General features: G+C 40.0%; 1 protein-coding gene across 3 annotated transcripts in view; it reads right to left on the reverse strand.

The window, feature by feature from the left end:
• TMEM182 (transmembrane protein 182) overlaps positions 1-19,531 on the reverse strand; it is a 102,574-nt gene that overhangs the window by 82,497 nt on the left and 546 nt on the right. For 2 of the 3 annotated variants that reach the window (XM_049856917.1, XM_049856915.1), the window contains exon 1: positions 19,111-19,523. In XM_049856917.1, coding sequence (XP_049712874.1) covers positions 19,111-19,119 — 9 coding nt within the window. In that variant the 5' untranslated portion in view covers positions 19,120-19,523. Of the gene's footprint in view, positions 1-19,110; positions 19,524-19,531 lie in introns of those variants that run through there. The other variant, XM_049856916.1, reaches the window with a different exon arrangement.

A 19,531-nucleotide genomic window follows, 5' to 3' on the forward strand; every position in this document is an offset into this window, starting at 1 on the left:
CCATTAGTGGGAAAGACGATGGGAGATACGCTGGCTTAAACTTAGCGTCCTCGCACCAGGTCTCCATGAGTTAAAAATAGCTGATGTTGCTCAGGTGTGAGAATATGATCAGAAGTGGTCCAAGGAATGGAAGCCCTTGTTTTCAGGATTGCTGATGGTACCAGCACAGTTTCTGCATAGAGTTCACAGGCATCTTTTCATGTTTTGTTCAGCCAAGCCCTTTAAGTTCTGTTGAATTGCGTATGTGATCTGGGGTAAGTGCTTGAAAATAAGGACATATCAGGATATGCAGATAATACAACTAACTTTTAAAAATGATGACAATAATAATAACAGCCAACAGTTACAAAGCACTCACTCTGTCCGAGCACCATTCTAAAGGCCTGTGTTTATTAATCCACTTAATCTCCAAAATAACCCACTGAGGTAAGTGCTACGATCGCCCTTGTTTTGTAGGTGAGGAAATTGAGGCAACCCTATGGCAAGGTTTCTCGGCCTCTATTTCTCAGCAGGGCCGCCATCTTGGGCAGATAATCCCTTACTGTTCGTTGCAGGGTGTTTACAAGCCTCCCTAGCCTCCTAGCCAATAGCACCTCCCCCCAGTTGGGACAATCAAAGCTGTCTACAGAGGTGACCAAATGTCCCAAGTTGGAAGCCATCTGTCCTGGGACAAAATTGCACCCTCCCCCCCCTTGAGAACCACTGTTCCGGGTGATTATTACAAAACCAGCTTCTCCAGGGTCTGAAGGAGAACGGGCTTGAGGGACATTTATTCCAATACCAGGTTCCAAATTCACTCAGAAAGTTTTCACTTGTTCAAGTGAATACGTTGAAAGACCATTATGAACCCCCACTAATCATTATTTCTGTAGGGTTCTGACCATTCGGCATTTGGGAGAGTGTTCTGTTTTGACAAATCAGGAAAATGAACAACGACAACAACAAAAGATTACAGAAAGGAATATTTTCTCCTCAAGGAAGATTCAGATGGCAGAATACTTACAACAGCAACAGGAGGGGAAAAAAAAAAATATATATATATATATACGATTGTTCAACTTGCAGCTGTGCAGACATACACTGTTTCACTTTCTACACACTGTACATATGTTGGTAAAGTTCTGGTGAGATCCAGCAACGCTTCCATTGTACTAGTTTATTTTAAACACTGAATTTATTAAGTGTGACAGCAGAAATCGTTATTCTGCTTTCACTAAAAAAAAAGAAAAGGCACAAAGCAACTGCTGCAGAGAAGGTCGAACTAGAAAATAAAACACTTTGGAACTGAAAATGAAGTTCAACAAGTAGACTTCTTTTCATAATGAAGGTGGTAGGCAGCTACATCATTTTTAAAAATGACATTTACTTATTGTGAATTAATTAATACCATCTCAGGATAGAAGTTCTGTAAAAATGCAAACAATGGGGGAAAATCAGCATCATCTCACTGAGAACATTCAGGTGTATGTTTTTTCACTCCGAACCACGCATACATATAGAAATCTATTTTTTTTTTTGGCAGGTTGGGGACAGAGAGATGAGTATCTTCATTTTTTGATGTGAAAATTAGAATAGACTTTAAAATATTACAGAGAAAAGTTTATGTTTGAAATGCTTTATACTGCCATTCAAATAGGAAATAACATTTTCTTGAATAGGATGGAATTCATTTGATGTGAAAAGCAAATACATAAAAAATGTTATTCTACACAATTTTGAAAATTTCATGTTTCCAAAATTGTATCATAATAGAGGAATGATTCAAGGTTTTATTTTTTTTAAATATCTTTATTGAGATATAATCTACATAGGATGAAATTCTCCTGACTAAAGTGCACAATTTAATGATTTTTAGTATTTACAGAGTTATGTGACTATCGCCATAATCTAATTTTAGAATATTTTCATTATCCAGTAACAAATCTCATACCTATTAGCGGTGATTGCTCATTCCCATCCCATCTCTCAGCTCTGCTAATCTACTTTCTATCTCTATGGATTTACCTATTCTGGTCATTTCATATAAATAAAATCATATAATACATGGCCTTTTGTGACTGGGTTCTTTCACTTAGCATAACGTTTTGAGGTTTATCCATGTTGTAGGGCATATTATTACTTCATCCCCTCTTATTGCTGTATCAGATTCCATTATATGGATATATTTTCTCTATCCATTCATCAGTTGATGGTCATTTGGCTGGTTTCCACCTTTTAATTACTACGAATAATGCTGCTAACATTTAATATTTTTAGAACAAAAATGATCTCATCCTACTGTTCAACAATAACAAAAAGGTGAAGAAACTACAATTAATGATTTTTCTTAAGCCCATCAGAGAATTGGTGTCACAGGTAAACAACTAGTCCTGAATCTAGGGAGAGACCAGTGACTAGAGAAAGAAAAAGGACCCGAACCTTTGCTAACCTTCGGGAGATGATGCTGGATATTGTTGCAGCCACTGTGTCAACCCTTCTAGTTGAGTTTTCCTCTTTTTTGCTGACCTGCTACTTTACAAGCATGATGTCTTTCTCCAGGGACTGACCCCTTCTGATATGTCCAAAATATGTGAGACAGACTTTTGTCATCCTCCTTTCAAAGAGCACTCTGGCTGTACTTCTTCCAAGACAGATTTGCTCATTCTTCTGGCAGTTCACGGTATGTTCAATATTCTTCACCAACACCACAATTCAAAGGCATCAACTCTTCAGTCTTTCTTATTCATTATCCAGCTTTCACATGCATATGAAGTGATTGAAAACGCCATGGCTTGCGTCAGGTGCACCTTAGTCCTTAAAGTGACATCTTTGCTTTTAAATTACTTCAACGAGGTCTTTTACAGCAGATTTGCCCAATGCAATGGGTCCTTTGATTTCTTGACTGCTGCGTCCATGGGTGCTGACTCTGGATCCAAGTAAAATGAAATCCTTGACAACTTCAATCTTTTCTCCATTTATCATGATGTTGCTTATTGATCCAGTTGTGAGGATTTTTGTTTTCTTTTTTTTTTTTTTTTTATGTTCAGGTGTAACCCATACTGAAGGCTGTGGTCTTTGATCTTCATTAGTAACTGCTTCAAGTCCTCTTCACTTTAGCAAGCAAGGTTGTGTCATGTGCATAACACAGGTTGTTGGTGAGTCCTCCTCCAATCTTGATGTCCTGTTCTTCTTCATAGAGTCCAGCTTCTCGGATTATCTGCTCAGCATACAGATTGAATATATGTGGTGAAAGGATACAACCCTGAAGCACACATTTCTTGACTTTAAATCATGCTCTGTTTGAATGATTACCTCTTGGTCTAGGTACAGGTTCCCCATGAGCACAATGAAATGTTCTTGAATTCTCATTCCATGAAATGTCATCCATAATTTGTTATCCACACAGTTGAATGCCTTTGCGTAGTCAATAAAACAGTTAAACATCTTTCTGGTATTCCCTGTTTTTAGCCAGGATCCATCTGACATCAGCAATGATATCCCTGGTTCCATGTCCTCTTCTGAATCCAGCTTGACTTTCTGGCAGTTCCCTGTCAATGTACTGCTGCAACTGTTTTTGAATGATCTTCAGCAAAATTTTACTTGCATGTGATATTAATAATATCATTGGATAATTTCTGTTTGCTGTTGGATCCCCTTTCTTTGGAATGCGCACAAATATGGATCTCTTCCAGTCGGTTGGCCAGGTATCTGTCTTCCAAATTTCTTGGCATAGACAAGTGAGTGCTTCCAGCACTGCATCCATTTGTTGAAATATCTCAGTTGGTATTCCATCAATTCCTGGAGCCTTGTTTTCCCCAATCAATGCCTTCAGTGCAGCCTGGACCTCCTCCTCAGTACCATCAGTTCTTGATCATATGCTACCTCCTGAAAGGGTTGAACACCAACGAATTCTTCTTGGTACAGTGACTCTGTGTATTCCTTCCATCTTCTTTTTATGCTTCCTGTGTCATTTAATGTTTTCCCCATAGCATCCTTCAGTATTGCAACTCGAGGCTTGAATTTTTTTCTTTAGTTTTTTCAGCTTGAGAAATGACAAACTTGTTCTTCCCTTTTGGTTCTCTAGAGATAAGGTTACTGCAGATAAAAAGGAACATTTTACAATAAAAGGGATAATCTATCAGGAATATATAACAGTGACAATTTTAAGGCAACTAACATTTGTTTGCACCCAATAACAGAACACCAAAAATACTTGATCCTAACATTCATATGGAACTGCAAGGGATCCTGTGTTAGTCATCTAGTGCTGCCATAACAGAAATACCACAAGCGGATGGCTTCAACAAAGATAAATTTATTTCCTCACGGTAAAGTAGGCTAAAAGCCCAAATTCAAGGCGTCATCTCCAGGGGAAGGCTTTCTCTCTCTGTCAGGTCTGGAAGAAGGTCCTTGTCCTCAATCTTCCCATGGTCGAGGAGTCTCTCAGGTCAGCACCAAAGGATATGCTCTGCTCCTGGTGCTGCTTTCTTGGTGGTATAAGGTCCCCAACTCTCTGCTTGCTTCCCTTTCCTTTTATCTCTTGAGAGATAAAAGGTGGTGCAGGCCACACCCCAGGGAAACTCCCTTTACCTTGGATCAGGGAGGTGACCTGAGTAAAGGTGGTGTTACAACCCCACCCTAATCCTCTCAACATAAAATTACAATCACAAAATGGAAGACAACCACACAATACGGGAATCATGGCCTAACCAAGTTGATACACACATTTTGAGGGGGGACATAATTCAATCCATGACATATCCCAAAAGGAGAAGAGGAGTGAACACTTCCCAACTCATTTTATATGGTGACAATTATTCTAATACCAAAAATCAGATAAAGACATTACAAGAAAATAAAACTACAGGCTAATATCTCCCATGAACAGAGACATAAAAATCCTCAACTAAATATGAGCAAATCTAATCCAGAAATTTATAATGGAGATAAAACATCACCAACAAGTGGGGTTCATTCCAATTATGCAAAATTTGTTCTTTATTCAAAAATAAATCCATATAATTCACTATATTAATAAGCTAAATTTAAAAACCATATGAACTGAATAGTTGCAGAAAAAAGCACTTGACAAAATTTAACATCCATTTATGATAAAACTCTAAGCAAACTAGCAACACGAAGGAACATCCTTAAGCCAATAAATGGCACCTACGAAAACCTTACAGGTGAATGGAAAAGACTCAATGCCTTCTCCCTCTGATCAGCAACAAGACAAGGATGTCCTCTCTCAATACTCCTAATCAATACTGTATTAGAATTTATAGCCAGGGAATAAAGCAATATAATGAAATGAAATTAGATGAGATGAAATACATATATATTGAAAAGGAAGAATAAAACTGTATCTATTTGCAGACAGCATGATTGTCTATGTAGAAAACAACAAAGAAGCTACCAAAAAGCTCCAATTACTACTGAGTTTAACAAGGTAAAGACACAAGGTCACTAACAGAAGTCAATTGTATTATTATATGCCATCAATGAAAACTCTGAATTTGAATTTTTAAGATATCATTTATGATATCAACAAAATTTTAAATAGTATAAATCTAAAAAAACATGCAGGATCTGTATGCTGCAACTGCTTATTAACAATGAAGATGATCAAAGTCCTAAATAAAAGGACAGATATATTATGCTCATGTATTGGAAGACTCAATATTGCCAAGATGGCAAACTTCCCTTCTTTGGTCAAAGGATACAGAGTAATCAAAAAAAAAAAAAAAATTCCAGCAAGATTTTTCTATAGACATTAAAAGGCTTATTCTAAAATTTACATGGAAAAGAAAGTGAAACAAACGAGTTAAAACACTTCTCATGAAAAAGAAAAAAGAGTATTCACATTACCTGATTTCAAAATTTACTATAAAGCTATGTACAGTAATCAAAAAAGTATGGTATTGTGAATAGGTTAGAAAATAGTCCAATGGAGCAGAACAGAGAGCCCAGAAACTCTCTCACAAAAATATGTTGTTGTGAGGTGCCATCAAGTCAGTTCTGACTCATAGGGACCCTATGTACAATAGAATGAAAAGTCACTAGGTCCTCATGATCATTGTTATGCTTGAGCCCATTATTGCAGCCACTGTGTCAGTGCATGTCACTGAGGGTCTTCCTCTTTCTCTCTGACCCTCAGTATGATGTCCTTCTCCAGGGACTGATCCCTCCCGATAACATGTCCAAAATACATGAGACATAGTCTCGCCATCCTTGCTTCTAAAGAGCATTCTGGCTGTATTTCTTCCAAGACACATTTGTTCCTTCTTTTGGTGGTCCATGATATATTCAATATTCTTCACCAACACCATAATTCAAAGGCATCAACTCTTCTTCACTCTTCCTTATTCATTGTCCAGCTTTCACACAAATATGAGGTGATTGAAAACACCATAGCTTGGGTCAGGCATAACTTAGTCCTCAAAATGACATCTTTGCTTTTTTAGCACTTTAAAAAGGTTTTTGGCAGCAGATTTGCCCAAAGCAATGCATCCTTTGATTTCTTGACTGCTCCTTCCCTGGGTGCTGATTGTGGATCCAACTAAATTAAATCCTTGACAACTTCAATCTTCTCTCTGTTTATCATGACGTTGCTCATTGGTCCAGTTGTGAGGATTTTTGTTTTCTTTACGCTCAGGTGCAATCCATACTGAAGGCTGTGGTCTTTGATCTTCATTAATAAGTGCTTCAAGTCCTCTTCACTTTCAGCAAGCAAGGTTGTGTCGTCTGCATAATGCAGGTTGCTAATGAGTCTTCCTCCAATCCTGAGGCCCCGTTCTTCTTCATATAGTCCAGCTTCTTGGATTATTTGCTCAGCATACAGACTGAATAGGTATGGTGAAATGATACAACCCTGAAGCACACCCTTCCTGGCTTTGAACCATGCAGTACCCCTTGTTCTGTTCTTGATCTATGTACAGGTTCCTCACAAGCACAATTAAGTGTTCTGGAATTCCCATTCTTCTCAATGTTATCCATAATTTGTTATCTGCACAGTCGAATGCCTTTGCATAGTCAATAAAACACAGGTAAATATCTTTCTGGTATTCTCTGCTGTCAGCCAGAATCCATCTGACATCAGCAATGATATCCCTGGCTCTATGTCCTCTTCTTCCTGGTTCCATGTCCTCCTCTTGATCCACCTTGAATTTCTGGCAGTCCCCTGTCAATATACTGCTACAAATGATCTTCAGCAAAATTTTACTTGTGTGTCCCTATGAGTTGGAATCAACTCTATGGCAATGGGTGCAGTGTGTGTGTGTGCTATTAATGATATTGTTAGATAATTTTCACATTTGGTTGGATCACCTTTCTTTGGAATAGGCACAGATATGGATCCCTTTCAATTAGTTGGCCACGCAGCTTTCTTCCAGATTTCTTGGCTTAGACGAGTGAGCACTTCCAGCGCTGCATCCATTTGTTGAAACATCTCAATTGGTATTCCGTCAATTCCTGGAGCCTTGTTTTTTGCCAGAGTCTTCAGTAGATCTTGGGCTTCTTCCTTCAGTACCATCAGTTCTTGATCATGTGCTCTTGAAATGGTTGAACCTTGACCAATTCTTTTTGGTACAGGGACTCTGTGTATTACTTCCATCTTCTTTTGATACTTCCTCTAACGTTCAGTAGTTTGTCCACCATAGAATCCTTCACTATTGAAACTGAAAGCTTGACTTTTTTCCTTAGTTCTTTCAGCTTGAGAAATGCTGACTGTGTTCTTTCCTTTTGGTTTTCTAACTACGTCTTTGCACATGTCATTGTAATACTTTGTCTTCTCAAGCCACACTTTGAAATCTTCTGTTCAGCTCTTTTATTTCATCATTTCTTCCGTTTACTTTAGCTATCTGATGTTCAAGAGCAAGTTTCGGGGTCTCTTCTCACATCTATTTTGGTCTTTTCTTTCTTTCCTGTCTTTTTAATGACCTCTTGCTTTCTTCTTGTTTGATGTCCTTGAGGTCATTCCACAACTCACCTGGTCTTTGATCATTAGTGTTCAATGTGTCAAGTCTATCCTGGGGATGGTCTCTAAATTTAGGTGGGATGTACTCAAGGTCATACTTTGATTCTCATGAACTTGTTCTAATTTTCTTCAGCTTCACCTTCCATATGAGCAAGTAATGGTCTGTTTCCCAGTCGGCCCCTGGCCTTGTTCTGACTGATGATAATTGAGCTTTTCCATTGTCTCTTTCCACAGATGAGGTCAATTTGATTCTTGTGTATTCCATCCGGCAAGGTCCACGTGTATAGTCACCATTTATGTTGGTGAAAAAAGGTATTTGCAATGAAGAAGTCGTTGGTCTTGAAAAATTCTATCATGCAATATCTGGCATTGTTTCTATCACCAAAGCCATATTTTCCAACTATCGATCCTTCTTCATTTCTAACTTTCACATTCCAATCGCCAGTAATTTTCAATGCATCCTGATTGCGTGTTCAACCAACTTCAGACTGCAGAAGTTGGTAAAATCTTCAGTGTCTTCATCTTTGGCCTTAGTGGTTGGTGCATAAATCTGAATAACAGTCAAATTAATTGGTCTTCCTTGTAGATGCACGGATATTTTCCTGTCACTGATAGCGTTGTACTTCAGGATAGACCTTGAAATTTTTTTTTTACGATGAATGCAATGCCATTCCTCTTCAATTTGTCATTCCCAGCATAGTAGACCATATGATTGTCTGATTCAAAACGGCCAATACCAGTTGCTATGAGTGGGAATAGACTTGACAGCAATGGGTTTGGTTTTTTTTGGTAATGCCTAGGATATCAATGTTTATGCATTTCATTTTTGATGATTTCCAGTTTTCCTAGACAGACCTCCACGAGTCTATAAGTTTGTTGTATTGGGGCGGGGGGGGGGGGCCTGCATGTTGCTGTGATGCTGAAAGCTATGCCACCAGTATTCAAATACCAGCAGGGTCACCCATGGTGGACAGGTTTCAGCTGAGCTTCCAGACTAAGACAGACTAGGAAGAGGGACCTGGTGGTCTACTTCTGAAAAAATTTAGCCAGTGAATATCTTATGAATAGCAGTGGAACACTGTCACAAAAATATACACAATTGATTTACGACAAAGATATAAAAGCAATTGAGAAACGATATTTTCAGTAAATTGTGCTGGAACAACCTGGATGTCGAATATGCAAAACAGAAAGAGTCACAACAAATAAAAAACCAAACCTATTGCCATCAAGTCAATTCCAACTGATAGTGACCCCATAGGACAGAGTAGAACTGCCCCATCGGGTTTGCCCCAAGGCTGTGATCTTTACTAAAACAGACTGCCACATCTTTCTTCCATGGAGCGACTGGTGGGTTCAAACTGCCAACATTTTGGGTAGCAGCTGAGCGCTTAACCACTGTACCACCGGACTCCTTATCTCAATAAATATCTAACCTTAAATGAACATTAACTTAAAGGGGTTCCTAAATCTAAAAGTAAAATGTGAAACTATAAAAATTCAAGAAGAAACATAGTTGAAAACTGCATGACCATGAGCTTGGCAATGAATTTTTAGATATAACACCCAAAGCATGATTCATACTAAAATAATAATAATAAATCAGACTGTGCCAAGATTTTAAACTTTTACTCTGAGAAAGATACTCTTAAACAGACAAGTCAGGCTCAGAGAAAATATTTGCAAATTACAGAGTATCTAAAACCAAAAACCAAACCATTCCCATCAAGTCAATCCCAGCTCATAACGACCCTACGGAACATCTAAAAAACTCTTAAATTAAATCTCAACATTATAAAAGCAAACAACTCATTTTTCTTTATAATGAGGCAAATGATCTGAACAGACATCTAACCAAAACAGATATGTGGCGAATAGGCACGTGAAAAAATGCACATTAGTCATTAGAGGAATGCAAATTAAAGCCACAGTATCACCACATGCCTATTACAATGGCTACAATAAAAAATAAAATAATAAATCTCTCGATACCAAGTGTGGAGCAACGGGAACCCTAATTACTGCTGGGGTCTGTAACGATGACCTCTATCTCATTTCCAGTACTAGGAATGTGCATTTTCTCTTTTCTGGGTTAGCCTGGCTACAGTTTTGTCAATTTTATTGATCTCTTCAAAAATCCAGCTTTTGGTTTCACTGATTTTTCTCTTTTTTTTTCTGTTTTCAATTTCATTGATTCATGTTTTATTTATTTTGTTATTTTGCTATTCTTTTTCTAGTATCCTAATGTGGAACTTAGACTGCTGATTTTAGTTTTTTTCCTGATATATACACTTAATACCATGAACTTCTTTCTAAGCACTGCTTTCACTGTATGTCACAGATTTTGATAAATTGCATTCTTTTCATTTTAGTTCATGTTTTTATCTTGAGACTTCTTTGAACCGTGTGATGTTTAGAGGTGTGTTGTTTAGTGTGCAAGTATTTGGGATTTTCCTGCTTTGTTATTGATTTCTTATTTCATTGTGGTCTGAGAGCACACTTCGAAAAATTTCAATTATTTTAAATTTGTGAAGATTTATTTTTATGACCCAGAATTTGGTCTGTCTTGGCAATGTCAATATGAGCTTTAGAATAGCTATTCCGCTGTTGTTGGATGGCGTATTCTATAAACGCCAATTAGATTCAGTTGATTGATGGTGCTGTTCAACTGTATCCTTACTGATTTTCTGCCTGTTGGATTTGTCTATTACTTATAAAGGAGTGAAGTCATTGACTGCAATAATTATTTCTCCTTACAATTCTATCCATTTTTGTCTCAAGTATTTTGATGCTCTGTTGTTAGATTCCCACACCACAAGGATCGTTGTGTCTTTTTGGAGAATTGACCCCTTTATCATTATGCAATACCCTTCTTTATCCCTGATAATTTCCTTTGTTCTGAAGCCTGTTTTCTCTGCAATTAAAACAGCTACTCTATATTTTTTTTGACTAGTGTTTGCGTAATATGTAAGCTACCCTATATTTTTTTGATATATATTTCTTCATCCCTGACTTTTAATCTGTGTATGTTATGGATTACATTGTCCCTCCCCTCCCGCCCCCCAAAAAATGTGTTGGAATCCAAACCCCTATTCTTGTGGATGTAATCTTGTCTGAAAACAGGGTTTTCTTTTTTATGTTAATTAGATTGTACTCAAGCAGGGTGGGTTCTAAATCTAATAACTGAATTGTACAAGAAGGAGATTAGACACAGAGACATGCACATAAGAGAAGACAAACGTCGTGTGAGGATCGCCAAGGAACCAAGGATTATCCAGGGCTACTGACAAGGCAGGACTCAGACCCTGATTTGGACTTTCAGTCTCCAAAACTGTGAGGTAATAAATTTCTGTTATTTAAAGCCACCCACATGTGGTATTTCTGTTATAGCAGCATTAGGAAGTCAAAACACCATCTTTATAACGAAAGCGGGTTTTGCAGAGACAACATATAGTTGGACCACATTTTTTTAATCCACTCTGACAATCTTTCTCTTTTAATTGGTGTTATTTAGACAATTCACATTTAAAGGGATTACTGATACAGTTGGATTAATATCTACCATGTTTGTAACTGTTTCTATTTGTTGCACAAGTTTTCTTCTCCCCCTTTTTTGTTATCTTCTGGTGCTTCCATGAAAGTGCTGCGGTTCTCTAATACCAAGTCCCCAGATTTTAACTTTTATGCTAGTCCACACTCAGCCTCTAGCAGCTCATCCAAGTTACCATTGAAGTGTTGCTACCAGGTACTGGTTCCAGCAGCTGCTGCTCACAGTAAGCTGATCTTGACTGTGGTTCTCTGTATTAGTCTGTCTCTCCGAATTTTGGAATAACAATTTTCCCTGTGACACAATTATCTGATAGATCGAAGAAAATCTGTTGATTTTTCAGCTCGTTCAGGGTGTTTTGTTTTTTTTTTTTTTGCACAGACAGGAGTGGTAACTTCCAAGCTCTTTACATGTTAGAACTGAAACCATAAGTCCTGTAGAATTTTTATATGAATTAAAAAAAAAAAAGCATATATTCCTTGTTGCCTGACTTCTTCACTCAGCATAATTGAGATTTATTGTTGTACAAATTGTTTATTATTTTTACTGGTAAATAGTACTCCATTTTATAGATATGCCACAATTTGTTTACTCATTCACCTACTGATGGATATTTGGGTCATTTCCAGTTCTGAGCTATTACAAATAAAGTTGTTATGAACACTTGTGCACAAAACCTTATTCAGATATATGCTGTCATATCTCTTGGATAAATATCTTGAAGTGTAATGGCTGGGTCATATAGTAGGTATGTGTTTAATGTTTAAGAAATTGCCCATCTCTTTTCCACAGCGGTGTGCCATTGCACATCCCCACCAACACTACTGTCCCATATTCTCACCAACTCTTGGTATAGCAAGTCTTTTAATCTTTACCCATTCTAATGGTGTATAGTTATATCTCAGTGTGATGTACTCTAAATGAAAATGATTAACATAATAATCAGTTTTTTAGTTTATGATTATGGTATATCTGTCCATTTATTTATGTCTTTTTCCATATCAGTAATGTTTTATAGTTTTCAGTGTGCAGGCCTTTTTTGAGCCTATGATCTGATTTTACCACATTTACAAAATAAACGTTAGCCTGTTAGTTTCATGAATGCAGAAACCACAAGACTCCTGGGTCAGAGACCAAAGACTTTATTACTCATGTCACAGCAGGCAGCATAACCATCAATAAATTTCTCTTACCACCAAGTCTCCTGAGAGTAATGCAATGAACCATTTGCAGATAAAGTGGTTGTGCATTACAGCTGAGGAACACTGAAACTGTAGAATCCACTGCTTTTGTATCAAGCAATAAGACTTCTTTTGACTGAAGGGAGACATTATCAAATCTTTAAAGGCGTTATAACGGCTGTATAATCAGCCCTGAGAAATGGCATGAAAAGAATGGGCAGAGCCTTGCCAACCTGCAGTGTAGGCGTTCAATAGGCCAAAGGACAATTGTCTCTCTTAACAGTCTTACATACTTTTTTCCATCAAATTTATCCCTATTACATATTTAATATTTTAAAAGTAGTTTTGTTTTTGAGTTCCAGTTTTCAACAGTTCATTGTTAGAATATACAAATAAATTTGTTAGTTGTAAAATGACCTTGTATCCTACAACCTTGCTAAACTCACTTTAGTAGTTCTAGTAGTTTTCTACAGATTCCTTAGGATTTTCTCCATAGAACCAAGTGGTCATCTATAGAAGTGGTAAAGAAATCACTCACTGGGGCATCTAAGAGATTCATTCACAAGCCAGCTGAGATGCCAATGAACTTGCTGGCAATGTGGGTGCTACTGAAGCCCGCTGGGAGCTAAGGATCAATAGGTGTCCCTCACCATGCTGGCTGCCACCCACCACAGGTACAAGAAGAAAGAAAAGTACACTGGGTTCAAACAGGGGCCTCTTCCTCAGCTGGCAAAGGAGAAATGTTTATATGGTTGAGTCCCAGTATCATGAATCAGGGCAATGATGGGTGTGTAAACTAGTTCCTCTTTGGTCATAGCTGTCCTTGTCCCATGGAGCATGCTGAGTTTTCACCCTAGCTATGGATCTAGTGTCTTCAGAAGGTGGTTCTGATGGTCTGTCGGAGCACAAGCATCTCCCCCCTTCACGGCGTCCACTCCAGATGAGTTCATCACAAAATCTTCAAGCACGGTAAGACTCATTTCCTCAGATACAAGAGGGCAAACCAGTTCTACTGGCAAAGGAGGCTCAGAGTGTCTTGGGGTTCAAGGCTGTCATTTACATCTGGATCCACTCTACATTTCAGTATCCCATTCTTTCCTAAACAGCACCCTAACTTTCAATGAGAAACCTGGCAAGACTGAATTCAACAGTCTTACTGTAATTCAGTAACCTGCACAACTAAATTTTGTGTTTGATTGTCAGCAATACCAACCCTAGGCCTATAAAATGTAAATATTTTAGGACTATCTTGACAGCATTCTGGTTCTCAGACTGTGACTAGAGGTGAGAGTTAAAAGACCCGACCTTTACATTTTCTTTTTTCTGAGCATGCCCAAGTGTGATTAGAAGAATCTGTCCCACACCACAGCTTTGGAGTCACCACTGTCAGGGAGCTGACCTAAGAGGGCTAAGCTGAGCTGCCAGATGTCTGAGCAGGCGCTAAGGCAATAAGCCAAAATGAAAATAAAAGTCCAGTCCTTAATCATGTCGTTCCACAACAGAAGCATGAAGTCAAAGCCAGAGAAGGTGCTTGCTTCCCCCCCGTCCCACACTCCCCAGGAGGGCACCTGGGTGATGGTCAGGTGACCAGTGCAGACATGGGCGGATCTCACTGTCAGTCGAGCCCCAGATAAAAGGCCCTGTAGTTTTATGGGCCCAAGGATTGAGGGGTGGGAAGAGGCAGTGGACAAGGCTAGTAGTAGAAAAGTACTGAGCACTGTGTCAGTGGGGAAATAATCTTCAGGTTTCCCCCCGTCCTTCTGATAGGAGGCGTCAGCAGAGGCACCTCTGCCAAAAGTCCCTGATAAAGAGGCCTCCACGTGGAGGTTCCTGGGCTGGGACTGCAGATGTGTGAATGGGTATTTTTTCACATCAAGGGAGCCTGATTCCTTGCCTAACTCCCTTCAGAGACTGCAATGCATTGGCTATGCTCAAAGTCTGGTTTCACAGGACACCTTCCCCCTGAGGCCTGCCAGATGGAGCTTTTGTAAGTGCCTATGGTCAGACCCGAAAAACCACACTCAACTTTTTAGCAAAGAGCCACAGCCATTTGGGCCCCCAAGGCAGTTGCTTCAGTTGACACTTCATCACAATCACTCACAGGTGATACTTATGATTACTAGTGTGAGTTATTAGCATATTTGCCATTGGCAAGGAGGTGAACACCGAACTCAAGCATAGGGGCATGTCAAAACCAATCCCAAAAGTCTATATCCTGGAACCATATGCTCTACCAATTCTGTATCAATCAAGGTCCATTCAGAAGACAGAAAGCACCCAGTAATTTGAACAGGGAAAGCTTATCACACAGAATAATTAATTACTATCAGAGGTATTAATTGCTGCTGTTGTGCTCAGTTTCTGACCAGTTGGCTCCAACTCACGGCAACCCCGTGTAAAACAGGATGAAACGCTGCATGGTCCTGTGACCATCGTTAATTACTGAAAGAGGTATAGTAACTACACGGATTACAAAAATAGCAGAGATAAGGAACAGCAACTTTTTCCGGGATTAAGGCAGAGCAACTAAGTAAGAAATAATTTGGAAGAGCTCTCCCCACCCTCTAATTGAAGGTCAAACCTCACTGGAGGATATATGACTTTTGCCCACTGGATGGCACAGTATTTTGAAGAGGGGGACAGTTCAGGTCTGGAAAGTAGGAAACGGCCCTTTGGGAAGCCAAGGAAACTCAATGGAAAGCCAGCTGGGGCCTGGAGAAACTTGTTTGGAATCTGTCCTTGGGAGTACCACTGAACTTTGCTTGGAAGTCACCTCTGGGGTGCTGGTGGAATTGGCTAGGAAGCCAGCTGGGATACTGCAGAACTTTCTGGACAATCATCTAAAGGGCTGCTGAAACTCCTTTGGTGGCAGGGTGGTAATGCTGCTAGGTTGCTGTCCACCACACACTGTAGAAACAAGAAGAAAAGCTCCTTCTTCTGGCAATATCCCTCGAGCATCCTGTATTGACAACGCTTAACATCATGCCATCTGGCAAAGAATTGTTCACAGGGTCCAGTTCCAGTATCACAAAGCAGTAAAGTGAAGGTTGGATTTAGAGCTCAGAAGGAATACACTGATAATGGTCATATGGGGAATTCAGGTGGCTGGGAACCCAAAGAGAATAACAAATTTAGTACTAACACTAACTCTCTCTCTCTCTCTCTCACACACACACACACACAATATATATATGAAAGTCCGTCAAAGTAGAAAGTGAATTAGTTTACTGAAGAGGAGAATATAGAGGACAAAACTCTTGGAGAACCCCTGATTTAGGGGATTGGAATAGGCATAAAAAACTAGTGACAATAAATGAGGTTGAAAGAAAATTAGCAGAGGGTGGTGTCAAATAAAAATTTAACCATGCCAAACTCCCCCAAGAGATAAAATAGAGTAAAAAAACCCATCCATAGCCACTGAGTTGATTCCCTGAATTTGGACTTTTAGCCTGCTTTGCTGTGAAGAAATAAATTTCTCTTTGTTAAGGCCATCCACTTGTGGTATTTCTGTTATGGTGGCACTAGATGACTAAGACAGCATTGCACTAGGCAAATCTGCTGCAAAAGACCTCTTTAAAGTATTACAAAGATGTCACTTTAAGGACTAAGGTGTGTTTGACCCAAGCCATAGTGTTTACATAAATGCCTAATTACATCACTGCATAAGTGCTGAACTACTGAGAATCATGGCCCAGCCAAGTCGACCATCACGGCCAGCATTACTCTCACCTTGCACCTTGGCGTTTGTTACTACAGACATATGTTGTTAATGTGCAAAACAGTCGAATAGCAGATATCTTAGTCATCTAGTGTTGCTATAACAGAAATACCACAGGTGGATGACTTTAACAAAGAGAAATTTATTTCTTCACAGCGAAGTAGGCTAAAAGTCCAAATTCAGGCTGTCAGCTCAAGGGGAAGGCTTTTTCTCTGTGTCAGCTCTGGAGAAAGGTCCTTGTCCTTAATCTTCCCCTGGTCGAGGAGCTTCTCAGGCACAGAAACCCCAGGTCCAAAGGACGCACTCTGCTCCTGGTGCTTCCTTCTAGGTTGTATGAGGTCCCCAACTCTCTGCTTGCTCCTCTTTCCTTTTATCTCTTAAGAGAGAAAAGGTGGTGCAGGCCACACTCCAGGAAAACTCCCTTTACATTGGATCAGGGTAAAGAGTGGTACTAAAATCCCACTCTAATCCTTTTAATATAAAACTATAATCACAAAATGGAGGAAAACTACACAATACTGGGGATCATGGCCAAACCAAGTGATAGACACATTTTGGGGGGGACATAATTCAATCCATCTCAGCAGCCCTACCAAAGAAAATGGCACTGAATGTATGTGATTACTGCTAACCTCCCAGAGTACATGGAAGCCAGATCACAAAGGGTAAGGAGTAACTGGATTTTGACAGAGTATCAATGAAAAATATAGATTATTCGGGGGCCATGTAATCTAATGGTTAATATTATGGATTCTGAAGACAAATTATTTGGGTTCAATTCTTTGTTCTGCCACTTCCTAGATATGTGATATTAGGCAAGTCACTTCCATATGCCTCAGTTTTTGTTTTGTTTTGTTTTTTATCTGTATAATGTGATTAATGTAAAGATTAATTTATTTAATTCAAGTAAAACACTTATCATGGCACCTGGCACATAGTAAATGCTCAAAATTGAGACTTATTTTTTATTATACACACACTCTGGTATCATTAAAAAAAAAAAAAATTGCCATCAAGTTGATTCCAACTCATAGTGACCCTAGAGGACAGAGCAGAACTGCTCCATAGGGTTTCCAAGGAATGGCTGGTAAATTCTAACTGCCAAACTTTGGGTTAAAGTCAAACACTTAACTACTGTGCCCCCGGGCCCCTCTGGCGTCACATACCCACTTAATTCCTTTCATTGCCTCAGAATAAAACCCCAAAACTCTGCCATCACCTTTAAAGTCCTGTACGATCTGGATCCCTGCCTCCTCTTTGACCTCTCGGTTTACTCAGAATGTTCCAGTCACACATATCTTCTCAGCTTACGTGTCACCTCCTCCAAGCTGCCTTTCTAAAGTAGCTCACTCCTCACCTCATCAGTCTCCTCATCAAGACCCTGCTTCCTTCTATCATTTGTCATAATATTATTTTAATAATTGTGTGCTTTGTGTTTTACGGTGTTAAGTATTTTTCATTTACTGTGTGCTTACTGTCATCACATAGATGAAAGGCAGTCATTCGAACAGAGCAAGGGGATACTGATGGTTTAGTATCAGGAAAGGTGTGTGTCAGCTTTCTATCCTTTCACCGTACCTATTTAATCTGTATACTGAGCAAATAATCCGAGAAGCTGGACTATATGAAGAAGAATGGGGCATCAGGATTGGAGGAAGGCTCATTAACAACCTGTGTTACGCAGATGACACAACCTTGCTTGCTGAAAGTGAAGGGGACTTGAAGCACTTACTAATGAAGATCAAAGACCACAGCCTTCAGTATGGATTATACCTCAACATATCCCCCCACCCACTGCTGTGGAGTCGATTCTAACTCATAGGCGACCTATAGGACAGAGCAGAACTGCCCCATAGAGTTTCCAAGGAGCGCCTGACGGATTTGAACTGCCGACCTCTTGGTTAGCAGCCAGCAGTAACCACTACACCACCAGGGTCTCCCCTCAACATATAGAAGACAAAAATCCTCATAACTGGACCAATAAGCAACATCATAATAAACGGAGAAAAGATTGAAGTTGTCAAGGATTTCATTTTATGCGGACCCAGAATCAACGCCCACGATAACAGCAGTCAAGAAATCAAACGATGGATTGCATTGGGCAACTCTGCTGCAAAAGACCGCTTTCAAGCGTTAAAACCCAAAGATGTCACTTTGAGGACGAAGGTGCGCCTGAGTAAAGCCATGATATTTTTCAATCGCCTTATATGCATGTGAAACCTGAACAACGAATAACGAAGACAAAAAAAGAACTGAGGTCTTTGAATTGTGGTGTTGGCGAAGAATATTGAATATACATGGCCTCCCAGTAAGAACAAACAAATGTCTTGGAAGAAGCACAGCCAGAATGCTCCTTAGACAAAGCGTGGCTGGAGAGACTTGTCTTCCACCCTTTAGACATGTTGTCAGGAGGGACCAGTCCCCTGGAGAAGGACATCATGCTTGGTAAAGTAGAGGGTCATCGAAAAAGAAGACGACCCGCAACGAGATGGACTGCCACAGTGGCTGCAACAATGGGCTCAAGGGTAACAACGACTGTGAGGACAGCGATCTGTCGGGCACAGGATCGCTATGAGTAGAAACCGACTCGACGACACCTAATGATACTATTATTATTATTATTAATATTCCTCACTTTGTCTCAACTCAGACTAATACCACCTGTCCTGCTCACACTGCCCAACATCCGAGGTGATGCTCAGTGACTTACAGTAAGCATCTGTAGAATGAAGAGATCTCATGGAATTCTCACGACTCTCGGAGACTGACACGCGATATTCCCTCCTCTTTTTCAAACGAGAAAACCGAGGCGTGGAGAGGCCGCATTCGCCGGTTCCGGGTCAGTCACGCCAACCAGCGGCGGGGTCCGTGGGTCTTCGAGCTGCAGCGAGGCACCACCTAGGACAAGAGGCGACTGCGCTCGCCTCCCCTCCTGGCTCCGCTCATCACTATTCCCTCACTCGCTTCAGAGACAAGGACCGCGGGGTTTTTCTACGGAGGAAACATGGGGCATCATCGCTATCATCACAAAACCGGCGCGTCCTTCACGCGCGAGCCGCACGCCCAGTCCCCGCGCGGGGCCCGAACTCCCGGCCGCCCGAGGCCGACCACCGCACCCGCGGCGTCCGCGC

This window comes from Elephas maximus, chromosome 17 (genome assembly GCF_024166365.1).
Source record: "Elephas maximus indicus isolate mEleMax1 chromosome 17, mEleMax1 primary haplotype, whole genome shotgun sequence".
In the NCBI taxonomy this organism is placed as follows: Eukaryota; Metazoa; Chordata; class Mammalia; order Proboscidea; family Elephantidae; genus Elephas; species Elephas maximus.